At 48.4% G+C, this 16173-nt stretch overlaps 1 protein-coding gene across 1 annotated transcript in view; it reads left to right on the top strand.

Moving 5' to 3' along the window:
* The first annotated feature begins 7797 nt into the window (after positions 1-7797).
* Positions 7798-16173, top strand: part of AHCYL2 (adenosylhomocysteinase like 2) — a 469222-nt gene continuing 460846 nt past the window's right edge. Inside the window, exon 1 of the mRNA XM_085653637.1 lies at positions 7798-8312. Within this exon, the coding sequence (XP_085509763.1) occupies positions 7980-8312 (333 nt within the window). The 5' untranslated portion in view covers positions 7798-7979. The remainder of the gene's footprint in view (positions 8313-16173) is intronic.

Genomic DNA, 16173 nt, shown 5'->3' with positions numbered 1-16173 from the left:
TTGAGCCCGCTGTCATGTTCCCACTCTGCACACGGCCCCGGTGGGGTTCCTGGTTACTTACCTCGAGGGGTTCCTTGGGTCCCAGCACTTTTACGTCTTCTGGGTATAGTCTCGACTTGAGTCGTGGTTCGCATACCACTATTTTAGTATATGGTTTGGTCTACCCCTGGCGACCACTGTGCATTGTGTGCTACTTACCTGTTTTCTTGCAAAGTATTGTGTGCATTGCGTATATCTCCGGGTAGCAGATATTTGTACGTGTTAGTATCTTATAATAAATACATATTTTTATAAATACTCTGTGTGATTCTTTTTCACTTAATCTATACCTATAAGATTACGTTCTGGTAAAACAAACTGCTTTACACTCCTTCTGAATGCTGCTCTCTACAGCTACCACTTAGAGTGCTTTCTAAGGTTGTCTACGACTACTAAAATCAACATAAGGGTTGTCTGGATTAGTGCAAGGCGCCCACTTACCTAAGTGTTCACCACACACTAAGCCAGCTTCTCACACTTTGGCATTCTTTAAAAAAGAAAATCCAAAAGCTAATATGGGCAAGAACTTAATGGGAAAGTGTGTTTCTGCTTCTGAGTATTCAGATGTTAGTGAAGATTCAATGCCTGTCCGAGAACAAAAATGGAAATACATTTCCAAGTATATATTTCATGATGAATTATCCCATGTCAGAGATAACATGGGATTTCCACCAGTAGAAAGCTTGATACTTTGCAGTACACTGTTTTGAGACAGTTTCAGAAGCCATCGAATTTGAGTTTGCCCATTCATCAGTTCATATTGAAAGTGATCAAACAAGAATAGAAAGATCCTGATAATATTTAATTACCCAGATTTATGACAAAGTTTAATCCTTTAGAAGGTACGAACACTGTGATACCTGACGATATGCATGTTGACTCTGGTTGCTAGTTTGGTGGGTAGATTTTCATGGCAGAAAAAAATATTTTGAAAGACCTGCAGGTGTTCTTTGGATCTCATATTGCAATGTGTGCTACAGTTAATGGGGCTGAGACAGCCCAAACATTGATTTTTGACTTCAGATCCCTTTTTAAAGTCATGCAGGAAGGAATCGGTTGTTCCGATCTATTGGACAGCAAGCATGAAACACGAGGTTGAACAATTGTCGAATACTTTTTTTGATATTGGCATCCCAGCAGTCATGGCTAGTGGAGCCTTTACTACGGCCAGATGCACTCTTTATTTAAAGGACACTGATTTAGCTCAAAGAACAATAGCATTGAGAAGGTTCAAGGAGTTTGGGGCTGGAATTAGAGGATAAGCTACATCACATTTTTAAAGAAAGAAAACATTCTTTCTCTTTCAGATAAGTATCATCCAAGTCATTAAAATCCTCAAAGTGGAAATATTTTCCTTGACACAACCTTATAGGAGACAGCAAAGTCATGGTCAATTCTCCAAGAACCAGGGAAAATCTTCATTGTTTCAATCCTTTAAGAAACAAAAACAGAAAGTGAGCAATAAGATTCAGTGCTCCTGACTATGCCGGAGTGAGTAGAAATGTTGGGCAAGCATTAAAGGTAGGAGGACAGATCCATGATTCTTCTCAGAATGGTGGACAGTAGCCACAGAGAAGTCGGTCCTACGGGTAGTCAAGACAGGCTTTATGATAGAGTTTTAGACCTTACTGACATCTTCAGGGATCAACTCGATTCCCAGAAATTCCTGCACAAAGAAAACACATATGGAGGGGATATCAGCCCTAGTGGAGAAAGAAACAATTTCTCTGGTTCTGAAGAAAGAAATAGGGTTAGGAGTATACTCCATTGTATTTTTGTTCAAAAAGTGACAGGAGGGTTTTGCCGTGTGATTGACTTGAAGAAATTGAATGCATTTGTCCAAGATATACAGTTCAAAATGGAGACACTTCTGAGGGTCATTCCTTTGATGCCATTAAATCATTTCATTACTATAGATCAGAGGGAGACCTGCTTACAGGTTCATGTAGTGAATGACCATTGGAAAAATCTGACGTTTTGTGTGGGGAAACATCACTGTCAATTCATGGTTCTTCCTTTTGGTCTAAAGTCTGCACCCAGGGTCTTCACAAAAGGCATAGTCCTGGTGATTGCCTACCTTCATCTACAGGGGAATCCAGTATTTCCCCACCTGGTTGGTTAGGTACTAAAAGCTTTTTTCAACAAAGAGACCCTTTGCATCTTGGATCAGACAATGATAATAATCAATTGATTAGGATTTCCGCTGAACATCCCCATACATCAATCCAAACCCTTGAGGGACTCGAAATTCATTGAAATAGGGATCCAAACTGAATTGGGGAAGGTTGTTCAGCCAGAAGTCAAATTGTTCATCTTCAGGCTTTGATGTGGAAATTGATGAGCAAGCAGGAAGCTTCAGCCAGGCTGTAGATGGAGATTCAAGGATAAAATGTTGATTCTCACTACGAATGCCAGGCAACTATGTTTCGGAGATAATCTGAACCAGAGATCATGTCACTTCAAGTGGTCCAGAGAGGAGAGCATGAGATCATCAAACTGGAGAGAGCTGGCGGCTGTAAGATACTGGATTATTGTTTGGGGTGTGTGGTTGTGCACCACAAAGAATAACACTAGCTTGTCAGGGTGAGCCCTGAAGTCACTAAATTAACCTGAGCTCAACCCCAGTGCCTATGGAACAGAGCAGAGAGGCTTAACTGAGGGCAATATGTGTTGTATTTATGCAGTAATAAAATTAAAACACCAAACAATGTAAAACAAATTAGAACAAGCATTTACAATGCAATGGTCTCGGCATTGGTAAAGTTAGAGCTATTGGCATTGCTCATGACATTATTTTTGTTTATGTTTTTAAAACATTTAAAGAAACGGCATTGTCATGAGCAATGACCATAGCTCTAACTTTAACAATGCCGAGACCGTTGCATTGTAAATGCTTGTTGTGCCTTGTTATCGCGGACCTAGGACACACATACGGATCTGGCATCTCGCGCATTTTGTAATTATTCAGTAACATACCATCACCAATCGCATAAGACGCTAGGTAAAACAAGCGTTGGTTGCTAATTTATCACCTCACATCTCAGTGCCAATCTCTTAAGATCTGGGGGCAGCAGTCACAGCTATGCGGCAAACGGAGCACCGGCCCTGGGGCACTGATTGCAGGCAGGGTCGTGACTTTAAAAAAAAATGCTTGTGCTAAGCTTCTTTCGGGTTCTCCGCCCCTCGCTCCATGGCACTCAGATGAGAACTGTGCCTCCGCATAAACCCTCCCCTCCCCGCTCTATCTATGTGGGGCCGCACTTCCAGCTCTGCGCACAAGCTATAACTATAACAAAATAATGTATGATTGTATCACTGCCGAAGTTCCTGGTGCATTCGGCAAAGAAGGATCACGAGGCAAAACGATCACATCACATAGTCTAGCAAGACCAGGGTGGTGCAAGCTTCACTTCATTAGAGAAAACGCAAAACACATGTTGCAAGTGCAACACCAAGGGGGAGACTTTTGTTTGCTTTTTGACTAACTTGTATCTGTAATGGAGAGATAGTTTGGATGCGCCAATGGTGAAATGACTGTGCACACAACAGACATGCGTAATACTCCAAAACACTGCACGGATACAGTCCATGTTCACGCGCGAGGCACGCAGACCTACATACAGAAAGCTCTCAATACACAACCACGCTCACTGAACACAAACAGTTATTGCAATGCCATGGCACAAGTCCAAAAAAAAGGGGGGGGGGGGCTAACTAAGTTAACATGCAAGTCACATCACGACGTGTGACGTCACTGCACGCGACATCGACTGTGATATCAAAGGAAGTGACATCACATCATCTGTAAAATAATTTTAAAAAATGAGCATTTAAATGGCTATTCGTGTAAATACTCACACATAACAATACAGCTGACATTCCTTGCAGTACAAGCTCTTATATTTAAGGACTGAACAAAGTGAAAAGCTTGCTTCCAAACCGGAGTGTCCCTTGAATGCTTGCTAAGTGATAACAAGCCTTTGTTTCCCCTCCACTGCGCTAGCTCCAGGGTGCTCCCACAAAAGGAGAACTGATGGCCTTTAAATTAGCCTTTTGTCTCGGGCTCAGCGGGTGGGGGGGTCCACTGCCCCCTGCACGATGTTACCCCGCGGAAAGCAGTCAACAGCGCAGGCGATCCTGAATATGGCAAGGGGACAACTCACTAGAGCGCAACATCTTAGCAGGGGGGGGGGGGGGGACGTCTACCCTCTACCAAACTTAGCAAAATTGGTACCTTAGTTAAAGTAACCCAGGTGCATTCGCTGTTCTTTATGTGTTAAAGACGCTGCTCTTGCCGGCGTTACTCATGTTATCGTCCCTGGATAGGTCGGGGTTGCTGTTTTCATCGCTACTAAGCTTCTGCTTCTTGCCCGGCATCTCGCTGTTTCCCGCCAGAGCCGCCCCGCTCTCGGACATGTTCCGCTTCCTAGATTGCCTCCCCGACTCGGTTCAACCAATGGCGGCCATGCAGCTGCTGCTGCAAACGCTAGCAGTCTATCGAAACAGAAATAAGACAACTGTTAACACTGTATGATACACCGCTTGTGTTAAGTATGTCTTTGTACTAAGGGTACGTACCACCTTGCCCGTCCCCGCTCTGAATTTAAGATCCAACCGCACTACGCTCCCCTCGCCCCCTCCCTCTTTCCTGGCTTTTCCAGTGCCTGGCGAATCTTCTGTCCAGCGATAGGGGGAAGGACTGGGGGGGAGGGGACGCAGCCACCCTGACATTCACAGCAGAAATGAAAGCACTGCTCGCGAACAAACACTTGGGAACAGCCTCGTGTAAAGGGCGCGACTCTGCTGACCCAATAAATGCCATTCTTTTGAGTGCGTCCAGGATCACACGGGGCCGTCCCCCGCCACTCACCCAGAAACAGTAGGCTGCTAATGAGAGCGACGCTGCCCTTCTATGTAAATAATGCACGTCAAACAGTAGGGCACGTTTGACGTGAGTGATGACACTTCACGCCAAGCTGTATAGGCACTTACTCGGTGTCTGGAAATGGACGTATTTTTATGTAAACATAAATAAAATGTGGCTTAGTGTACACAACAAATGTTTTGCTTGGATCATGAAACGTGATGCGCTCCGACGTCCAAAATGACAGGCAGCGCTATACAAAACCATAAATTAAACAAACATCAGCTACCCTGCGGTGTCACCTACCATTGCAGGCCCCTTACAAAGGTTTTTCAGACTTTTGCAGTTTTTATATAGGCCGAACTCGACCCAAAGGTATTGGAACGCTTTAAATGAGCACCAGTTACCTCACACGAGGACACATTCATTTTTGGTAGGCAGTGGGAGATTAAGTGATATATCCAGAATCACAAGATGTTGCCACCCAGAGACTCGAACCCACTTCCCCAGCTCCAAATCCGGCCAGGGCAGCTCTGGTTGTTACGCCGCATCCAATTAAGCATTTATTTGGGAGGGATGGAGTTTAGTCTTGGTGTGGGAGAGACACGCAGATTCTACCTCAAATGTTAAGAAATTTGTTACAGAAAGTTTTTGAGCAATGTTCACTTCTCAAGTTGAAGGGCGGGTTTCATGTTCAAGACAAGGAGGAAGCTGCGAGCTGCAATGGATACAAAAAACGAGGAGAGCGAGACCAGGGGAAATGGATACCACTGTAAATAAACGATTCTGGATCGGCAGCGCGCACAGCGTTCGGTAATCTCAGCAGCAGAGGGATGAGGCACGTGGAGGAGCCGGGAGGTGAGGGAGCAACGCCGGGACACCACCGCCTTTCTCCGAGGCACAGCAGAAAATGCCTCGGAGAAAGGGAGTGTCCTTTTCGGATTGGGGGGCGTGTTTTGCTGTTGTCTCCTCCCTGAGACTTCTCGCAAAAAACACGCCCCCCGATCCGAAAAGGACGGGGCAGGATTAGAGTGACGGGACCTCTTCTCCAATGGCTGGCCAGCATTTACTAGGCCAGCCAATGGAGAACAGGGAAGAAGAGGGGAAGAAGAGGGGCGGGTTCAAGCCCCTCTTCACCCAAGTCATTATGTCTCGCGAGCGAGACTGCGCAAGCGCAGCCATCGCTAGCCGTGACCTAAAAATAGAGTACATTTTATTGAACAAAATGAAAACAAAATGACAAAAACCCAATAAGGAGAACCAGAGATATGATTTTTACATTTTTAAGTAAAGATAGCACCAAAACCCAATAAGTGCCAATGATAGTCTATGGAAACAGTAGCCCAGGACCTAGATGCGATTTCAGGCTGACCATGATGGAACGTGGTAGGATACACCAAGCAGGTTCATCCCAGTCAAAGATTGTACCTTCCGAATTAGAGGATGAGTCAGATTTTGGAAAAGACGGTACTCCATGGCAACAGCAATGGAACATTCTCCCTTGCCAAACTCTTGCTCCACCCTCCTGATTTATAGGGAGGTGGACCTTAAGTATGTTAGCGACGGAGCCTGCTCCAGCAGCTTCACTGACATACTTCTCCGACAGCCTGACGGGGTACGGGCGGTCAGAGTTTTGGTCATTTGATCGCCTTCCCACTTTAGAGTGGGCAGCTGAATGGCCAGTTTTCACTCTCTATTAATACAGTGAAAAACCTGGTGGTAAGGGGCAGTTAAAACGTTCAAATAACCCCCAGACCATGGGAATGATGTAGGGGTCATATATTTTTTTTTTCCAAAAACAAACCCCATTTGGGATTTTGGTTTTGAAAAAACAGATAAACATTTGAAGGGTGGCCATCAAGTTTGTTGAAGCCGTCTGTCAAACGTTTAATACATTGACACAGTTGTTAATTTGTAAAAAACATAAGTGCAGGGTTTTCGTCAGGAGGCAGCTAGCACCAGCCAATTTTTCCAGTTAGCGCCGCCTAAAACACAATAACTACTAACCATGAAAGTGGGGAGAGGGTGTGGCATAATGGCCAGATCTGCCGACCTCGGAGCTGGGGAACCAGCTTTGAGTCTCGGCGTCGGCTCAGCATCATGTGATTCTGGGCAAATCACTTAATCTCCCCTTAAATTAATTGTCCTTAACTGGTATGCATTAAAAGCGATAGTGTAGATTATTAAGTGCCGGTGCCAAGCACCAGACGCCAACGGTTCAAATTAGGCACTGCTTTAACAGCAACTCAGTGCAGTGGACAAGTCTAAATGTGGAAAATGGGGACTCCGTCAGGGCAATGGAGTTGTACCCAAGGTAGTGCGCCGAAAATGGAGACAGCTATGACTTCTCCTCCTCACACACACTCATTACAGCCCACTAACCCTTCTCCCCTAGGCCTTTGACAGAGCTGAAAAATTACAACAGGATTCTGGGAATGTCAATCCCTTTAAAGCATCTAGTATGGCAATGCCATTCACTTTATGGCCACAGCAGGGTAGGTACTGGTAGTACTTTCATTTTCAAAAGTTGTTCCAGTCGTGAAGGTGTAAACCACCTGAAAAGTAATGCATGTGACGAGGAGGAGAAATATTTAAGAACAATTAAATTTACAGGTAAACAATCGGGATTTGGTGAAAATGAACATATAAATCATCTAATGAGGCATAATTAACAAACAAGTAACATTAAAATCCATATTTAGCATTTTTCTTCTTTTTTCTGTGCAGATTTTAGTTGAAAAAATGCGTCACGTACGTGTGAAACCTACAGTGACGTTACCTGCTCGCGGGCCCTTTGTTCGAGAGGAAAGGGTTCCTTCTGTAAGATGGCATCCATGGCGACGCATTCCGTTGACACTCAGCTGACCGCAGCTGTCCTCTTTCTCTTTCCATGAGGGGGCAGTTCTGCCGGCAGCCTGCAGCGTGCTAGTGTTTGTTGTGTGAGGGGCCGGCTTTCACGTCTTTGAGAGAAGAGCGCAGTGCAGAGGCTGCCGTGAGACCGCACGCATCGCCTCTTGATACCGCATACCGACAGCCTTCACCGCTGGAGCCCCCCGTCGATCCCCCACCCACTGCCATGTCTGTGCAGGTAGCTGCCCCTGGCGCCCCTCTGCCACCGGAGACGGTGTCCGGAGCCTCTCCAGCCGCCGCCGAGCCACCGCTCAAGCCCATCTTGGCTGTGACCCCCGCGCTGTCTGAGCCGCCCCCGCGGACCAGCCCCGCACCCCCGATCTCCCCCGCCGAGCCATCGCCTGCTATGCTGCTGCTGCCTCCGGGAAGTAAGGGCGCCCAGCCCCCGGCCTCTGCCATGAAGAGGAGCGAGCACCCGCACCGGCACCACCGGCAGCAGGAGGATGCGAGGCTGAGCGCCGAGGGGGGCATCTCGGAGGCCCCGCGCACCGTCAAGAAGGTGAGAAATAGAAGTCTAATGCCTAGAACGCAAGGAGCCGGGGATTACGGAAGAGCGTGAGATGAAAGGGGCTGTGGTGGGAAGACGACTGGCCTCCCGGTCAATTGAAAATAATCTGATGGTGGAAGGAAATGTGACTGTGAAAAGAGAAGGAGCGTTGGGGTGAAAGGACAGGAGACGCCTGCAAGTGAAAGGGAATCGAAGATTAAAAGGAAAGGTGAAGTGATTGGCGTGACAATAGCCCCCGCTGCGCGTGGTACGGGGCCCAAGTTCCAGGTGACCCCTCCGGCACTGTGCACGGGCGGCGGGACCCTGGCTGGCCGGAGAACTCCTGCCTGGGTCCGGAGCGTGGGGGCCGGGCTGCTCCATGTACTTTGCAGGGTCTCCCCTCAAGTTTCGTTAAGCCATAGGTTATGGTTGGTTGCTTTTCAGAGATTTATAGAGGCGCTTGGTGATGAGAGAAACGGTTTTTGAAAGGGGCAATGAATGAGCTTAAGTGGATGTGACGCTGATGAAGATAGTGCACACTAGGTTTATGTATGGGAGCAGGAGATGTGGGGCAGAAGAAAAAGGCGATGTTTATGGCCAGTGTGGTAGGGTAGGTATGAAAGGCAGCAGAGTAAGTGGAGTTTTGGAGAAAATGAAAGGAATAAGTGTATGTATGCATACATGAATGGGTATTAGGCAGTGCTTAAAGGTTAGTGGGGGCTCGGTGGAGCGGGCAATACACACCGTGGTGACTTACAGAACCTTCAGACAAGGTACGAAGACGTATATAGTCGTAGTTGTGAGGAGTGGACAGAACTGAGTATGGGGCGCCGGGCAGAGACTTTCGGTGCAATGGCGTCACTGAAAACACATAGGCGATCACAGTGAGCCCTGTACTGAGGCATGCGCTCGAGTTATGTTTCACCACTTTAGAGGTATGACAGCTTTCACGACGCCTGCAGTGCTATTGATATTGCAATGAGCATCTTCTACCAGCACCATTACGAGACTGTAGCGTCAAGAAGGGCACAGCCTGGGAGCTTTAATGTGCACTTTAAGCGCGGATGGCAGACCTTGCCGCCTGGCAGCGCCCTTGGCCCATAGTCATTTCAGAGGCAGCAAGAGGTGCGCATGTTGCCTAAAGTCCTAAAGCTATGGGAACCGCAATCGGCTGAGTGTACGGTGTTGGGGAAGGGCACTGGCGGTATCACGTGGGGACTGTCAGGGTGTATAAGGGGACAGCAGCAGCAGTGGTATAAGGCGGAGACAATGCTGGAAATTGTTGGGTACCTGTATGCGGGAGATTTTATTGATCTAGATTTGGGCAGCCGATTGAGATGTGCTAGCTAACCCTGTCCCTCGCCAACCTAGGAATATGTTCAGCAGTGCCAGCACTTTGAGTGCTTTCCATTTCATACTTCAACCCAACCTTCATGGGGTGAGGGAGGCCTTTTTATTTCAGTTATCTGACTCCAACACAAATGCCTTACTTAAAGTTCCATCAGCACTCTTTTTATTCTTGTTTTCTCTTAGTTAGCAGCGAGCTGGACCTCACCATCTTCATGTCAGGTAAAATACACGCAGGCCATGGTGTGGGGCAGCTAATGGTGTTATCAGACGTTGACAGTAAGAGTACACCTTGGAGGCAAGCATGAAAGTTGTACATTGTGGAAGTTTAATCGGGGCAACGGTATAGCATGAGGCAGTGCCTAAAATGGTATGAGACTGGGACTGTAACAGAAAATCTTTTGTGCATATCAATGGTACTCTCAGGTGGGGACAATAACAGTACCATGGAGACTGGAGTGAAAGTGCTACTCGATGGTCTAGGGGCAACAGTGGGACATTGGCCAACAAAACCGTAGCGTGGGAGCAGAGCGATGGTGGTATATTGTGGGGAAAGTACAATTTTGGTATGAGGTGGAGACAATAAGAGTATTCTATGGTGCAGAAACTGTAGTGGAATGAAGTTGCAGGGGAATAAGAAATAAAATGTGGCAGTAGGGCGTTACATTAGGTAGGAGTGAAAAACAGTATAAGAGGTAGGCACCAATTGTCTGTTGGGTAGAGCAGCGAGAATAGGCAGTGGAGTAAATGAGGAATGTGGTTTGGTATAGTTTGGCTAAATGTGATGGCATATTCTGACAAACAGTAACAATGGTGATGGAGCATGGTTTCGGGTTGTGGAAATGATAGAACTAGATGTAAGAACACACTATATTGAATTCTGTTGTCCCCTGCCCACCTTTTATGATGAAGATAAGAACAATCACGATCTTCAGCAAGTAAGCCTGACTAGAAAAAATATTAAAGTTTAAAAGTCATCATTAATTTTATTAAAGAACACAGACTTTGTAAATAATCTGTTTACAAATGAGGTGGTGGAGAGAAATGTAACTAGTAAGCAACAGTAGTATTTACAAAGGTTCAGTTACCTCTCATGTACAGAGGATGGAATATTAACTGGCCTTATTTGTGATAAATGTTTGGGACAACTATTGCTGGAGACTCTAGTCCTGTTCCCTTAGCTGTAGAACACTGATGTACCTTTTTAGATAGGCATTAATCCAAGCTTTCCAACAAACTATTCTATAAAACTGGTGTTAATTTAGATCCCGTTGGACTGTATTGGGTGTGGTGAAACCTTATAAGTGAGTATTTTTGTAACATAGTCTTAAAGGACATTGTTAATAGTTTCCTGTATTTCCCTTTTATTTCTTTTTTTTTAATCGTAAGAAATTCCGTCTTCTTCCAGAAATTACTTTGGCCCTAGGTGCAAATACACACTTTGTAAGATTGCGATGACATTTTAATTTCTGGGTCACTGCTAATCCTTGGCATTTCTTGTTGGAAAGTAGCCTGCACTCGTAAAATCGCTAACACTTGGGGGCAGATTTACAAGTCCCCTGCACCACCAGTATGTCACTTTTCGTGATGTACTGGTGGCGCAGAGGGCTCCTCCATATTTACAAGGACAGGAAAAGCACCCTGCATGACTTTTCCTCTCCTTGTAAATACGACCCCTCCACACGCAGCACTTTGCGTTGAAGGGGCGTTCCATGGGTGTTGCTGTGGGTGTTTCCACGCAACACCCATTGAACAAGACACCTCTCCAGCTTTACGAGAAATCCTAACTCTGGAGATGCGTCTTAATGCAACGCCACCCTAGAGATCGAACGCCACCATGAGGTAGCGTAGCGAGGAGAAAAGTTTTCATTTCTCCTCGTTTTTTCCTCTTTCAATGGGTGCTGCTTTCTACAGCACGCATTGAAAGAGGAAAATGCCTGTAGTTATTGTCTTTGTGCAGGAAGGTGGACCTTCCTGCACAAAAACAATCGCCCCACGACGCAGGCATCCTTGCACCATGGTGCAAGGTTGGCAGCTCCGGCGCATGGCAGCAGTTTGTTCGCCAGCGAAGTGAGGAGCACAGAGATGCAACTTATTCTTGTATATATGTTGCATCCCTGTGCTTCGGATGTGCCGCAGCGTGGCGCAGCCAAAGGGATTGCGGTGCTACGCTGCGACATTTCCTTGTAGATCTGCCCCTTAGTTATTTGAATAGCATTTTTTCGCCACCATTAAGTTGCCTTAACCCCTTCAGTGCCCATGACGAGATGGTCTCGTCATGGGCCGCGGTTGCGCTGTGCCCATGACGAGACCATCTCGTCATGAACCCCGCCCGCTAATGAAACGCCCGGCACAGGGCGTGGAAAGGGCGGGGCACTGAAGAGGTTAAAATGCTTAAGCAGGCATGCGAGATATAAAAGAGCACTACAAGGAAGAAATAGTGAGATAGATTAGGAGAGGGGATGAGGAAGGTGTTGTGTGGATGCCATAGGTTTATCCCAAAATGCTAATTTTGTCAGCAGATATCGCGCCAGTGCATGGTGGGAAGGTGGCCTCAAGCGTTAGGTCGGTGGGTAGAGAGGGAAAGTGCTAGTCGGGTCTAGATGCGACTGTAAGAGGAATCTAAGGCTAACAGATTTGGCGCCCAGTTAGTGGGAAGCGAGCGCATGCTAACACCTGACATGAGGGTCTCTTAAATAATTTGAGGTAAAGTGCTGCATAAATAGCTGTTTCTTAAAAAACACACATTGATATATTTCAATAGTAGGGCCAGATACGTCGTTTAATACAAGGTAGTGCTTTGCTAGTCGAATATGATTATGTATCGATCTAAACGTGGCGAGGTTTATTTAGTACCTAACATGTTAAACTTTTTTATTCTGATTTGGGGTGGGGGTGGAGGCTACGTGTTTTTAAACCACAGTACACATGGATATTTAAAGTAGTCTAAGGGTACAATTTTCAGAGGGGATAAGGTACTGAAAGGGCTGTTGTGTGGCGCCCACTGGTGAGATGCGAAATGTCGCGTCTTTCCATTGTCACTTTTGTGCCCCAAGGTGTGACCATTTTCTTATCTCCCATAATCTAAGGTGCTGATCACAAAACTGGAGAGGAGGATTGTATTCCTGCAGGCCCGTTCTCTAACCGTTTGGTGTTGCTTTGTGAGGAGTTTGGGAGCATTGAGGTGAAAGCTTAACCTGTGTCTTTGCGGAAAAGTCAACACCTCATATGTGCTTGTTCGTACCGCCCCCGATTGACAGTGGTATTGGACCAATTGTGCATTGTTAAACAGCCAGCCCCTTACTATGCTTTTCTAGGCTTGGAGCAGGGCTGTAAGTGGGATTAAAAAACTGGTTGGGGGGGGGGGGGGTCTCTCAAAGGGGCGTTGTCAATGTAATTAGAGGCGTAGCTTAAAATACCTAAACTAAAAATCTGTGCTTTGCATAGTGTGCCCGTCCGACTTGTATTTTGCTGTTTCTGTAATTGCATCCAGATATATAATACAACAACTAACATCATACCTACAAGTCAGGACTACTCTTTGTCAATGGTTGTTAGTTGCATAAGATAAATAAGCAGCAACTATGGCTTGTATATAATATTGAAAGCGCTACCACTTAAAGCACTCCAGTCCGGAAAAAACGGACCGCCTGTGCCAGGGCACAAAACAGAGCCCGCTAGAGAGCCGTTTCGAGGTCCCCCTTAAACAACTGCTGGTGGTCACCACCGTTGAGACTAGGCCCACTTAAAGCCCTGGGGTGGAGGGAGAGATCAAACTTAATTTATCGCCCTTCTGTTTTAGTTAAAGGAGTATTGCAGTCTTTGCCTCCTTGGATTTTGTTGATCTTTGCTGTCTTCAGTAGGTGCTTTGCTTGGGCCCCCCCCCCCGTTTCTTACTGTAGCATAGAACAGCCTCTGTCCCCAACAGGGCACTAGGATCGCACAGACCCCTCGTTATAGCATATTGGAGAAGGCCCGTCTATTAGAGGGAACGCACGGCACTTCATTAGTGACAACATTGCAAGGATAGCTCTGTTCAGACACGGACAATGTGTACGAGTAGCAGTCAGACCCCCTCCCCCCCGCCCGTTGTCATTAATGTCTGAAATGAAAAGCAGCAAACTCTTTTCACTGTGTTCTGACTGAAGACCATGGCACTCGCTCCCAGCGCCATGACAGTCGCGGTGAAGGGGAGCTCGTGATATTTGTGTGTACTTGGTGTGAGGTTGCGGGCAAGGTTGTCTCACGGATGGGGTGCTGCTATTCTATCGAAGGATTTACAAGCTACCAAGTGGTTTTTCTTTTCATCGAGCTGCAGTGAACACAACTGGCCGGCCCGAGTTGAGAATTGCACGAAAGACTGAAATAGGTTTTCAAACTACATTCTTTCAAGAGGTGGTGTGTAATAATTTGAGTTATCCTCGGGGTCACTGGAGTTATACGGCAGGGGAGAGCCAAATTATGCTGCAGGGTGAGTACATTGTGCAGCTAGAAAAGGCAAATTATGCAGCTTAATGCGGCATATTTTGTAACAGTATTACTTAATGTGTCATTTTTAGGTCTCGCCTGAGACGGTGCATGCTGTCTCTCCTAGAGATTTAGTAAGTGGCTTTTAAAAGTGCCACCAGAGGCTTTTGCTGGCCTCCTCTGCTCGCACCCCCCTCCCTTCTCCCCCTCCTTCTTCGTCAGTTTCATTTGTGTTTTCTATTGCTGTGAATGCTCCTGCTTCCACCAGGCACACACACCATCAGTCATCAGTGCAGGCTTTCACCGGGCGCACACACACCACCAGCCGTCAGTGCACGCTTTCGCCAGGCACACACACCACCAGCTGTCAGTGCACGCTTTCACCGGACACACACACCACCAGCCGTCAGTGCACGCTTTCACCGGACACACACACCACCAGTCGTCAGTGCACGCTTTTCCACCAGGCGCACACACCACCAGTCGTCAGTGCACGCTTTTCCACCAGGCGCACACACCACCAGTCGTCAGTGCACGCTTTTCCACCAGGCGCACACACCACCAGTCGTCAGTGCACGCTTTTCCACCAGGCGCACACACCACCAGTCGTCAGTGCACGCTTTTCCACCAGGCGCACACACCACCAGTCGTCAGTGCATGCTTTTCCACCAGGCGCACACACCACCAGTCGTCAGTGCACGCTTTTCCACCAGGCGCACACACCACCAGCCGTCAGTGCACGCTTTTCCACCAGGCGCACACACCACCAGCCGTCAGTGCACGCTTTTCCACCAGGCGCACACACCACCAGCCGTCAGTGCACGCTTTCCCATCAGGCGCACACACCACCAGCCGTCAGTGCACGCTTTCCCATCAGGCGCACACACCACCAGCCGTCAGTGCACGCTTTTCCACCAGGCACACACACCACCAGCCGTCAGTGCATGCTTTTCCACCAGGCACACACCCCACCAGCCGTCAGTGCACGCTTTCCCACCAGGCACACACCCCACCAGCCGTCAGTGCACGCGTCCCCACCAGGCACACACACCACCAGCAGTCAGTGCACGCTTCCCCACCAGGCACACACACCACCAGCCGTCAGTGCACGCTTCCCCACCAGGCACACACACCACCAGCCGTCAGTGCACGCTTCCCCACCAGGCACACACACCACCAGCCGTCAGTGCACGCTTCCCCACCAGGCACACACACCACCAGCCGTCAGTGCACGCTTCCCCACCAGGCACACACACCACCAGCCGTCAGTGCACGCTTCCCCACCAGGCACACACACCACCAGCCGTCAGTGCACGCTTCCCCACCAGGCACACACACCACCAGCCGTCAGTGCACGCTTTCCCACCAGGCACACACCCCACCAGCCGTCAGTGCACGCTTTCCCACCAGGCACACACACCACCAGCCGTCAGTGCACGCTTTCCCACCAGGCACACACCCCACCAGCCGTCAGTGCACGCTTCCCCACCAGGCACACACACCACCAGCCGTCAGTGCACGCTTCCCCACCAGGCACACACACCACCAGCCGTCAGTGCACGCTTCCCCACCAGGCACACACACCACCAGCCGTCAGTGCACGCGTCCCCACCAGGCACACACACCACCAGCCGTCAGTGCACGCGTCCCCACCAGGCACACACACCACCAGCCGTCAGTGCACGCTTCCCCACCAGGCACACACACCACCAGCCGTCAGTGCACGCGTCCCCACCAGGCACACACACCACCAGCCGTCAGTGCAGGCGTCCCCACCAGGCACACACACCACCAGCCGTCAGTGCAGGCGTCCCCACCAGGCACACACACCACCAGCCGTCAGTGCACGCTTCCCCACCAGGCACACACACCACCAGCCGTCAGTGCACGCTTCCCCACCAGGCACACACACCACCAGCCGTCAGTGCACGCTTCCCCACCAGGCACACACACCACCAGCCGTCAGTGCAGGCGTCCCCACCAGGCACACACACCACCAGCCGTCAGTGCACGCTTCCCCACCAGGCACACACACCACCAGCCGTCAGTGCACGCTTCC

The sequence above is a fragment of the Triturus cristatus genome, chromosome 4_1, assembly GCF_964204655.1.
Source record: "Triturus cristatus chromosome 4_1, aTriCri1.1, whole genome shotgun sequence".
Lineage (NCBI taxonomy): Eukaryota > Metazoa > Chordata > Amphibia > Caudata > Salamandridae > Triturus > Triturus cristatus.
Note: the sequence above shows the minus strand (reverse complement) of the source record. Positions and strands in the feature narration are given on the sequence as shown.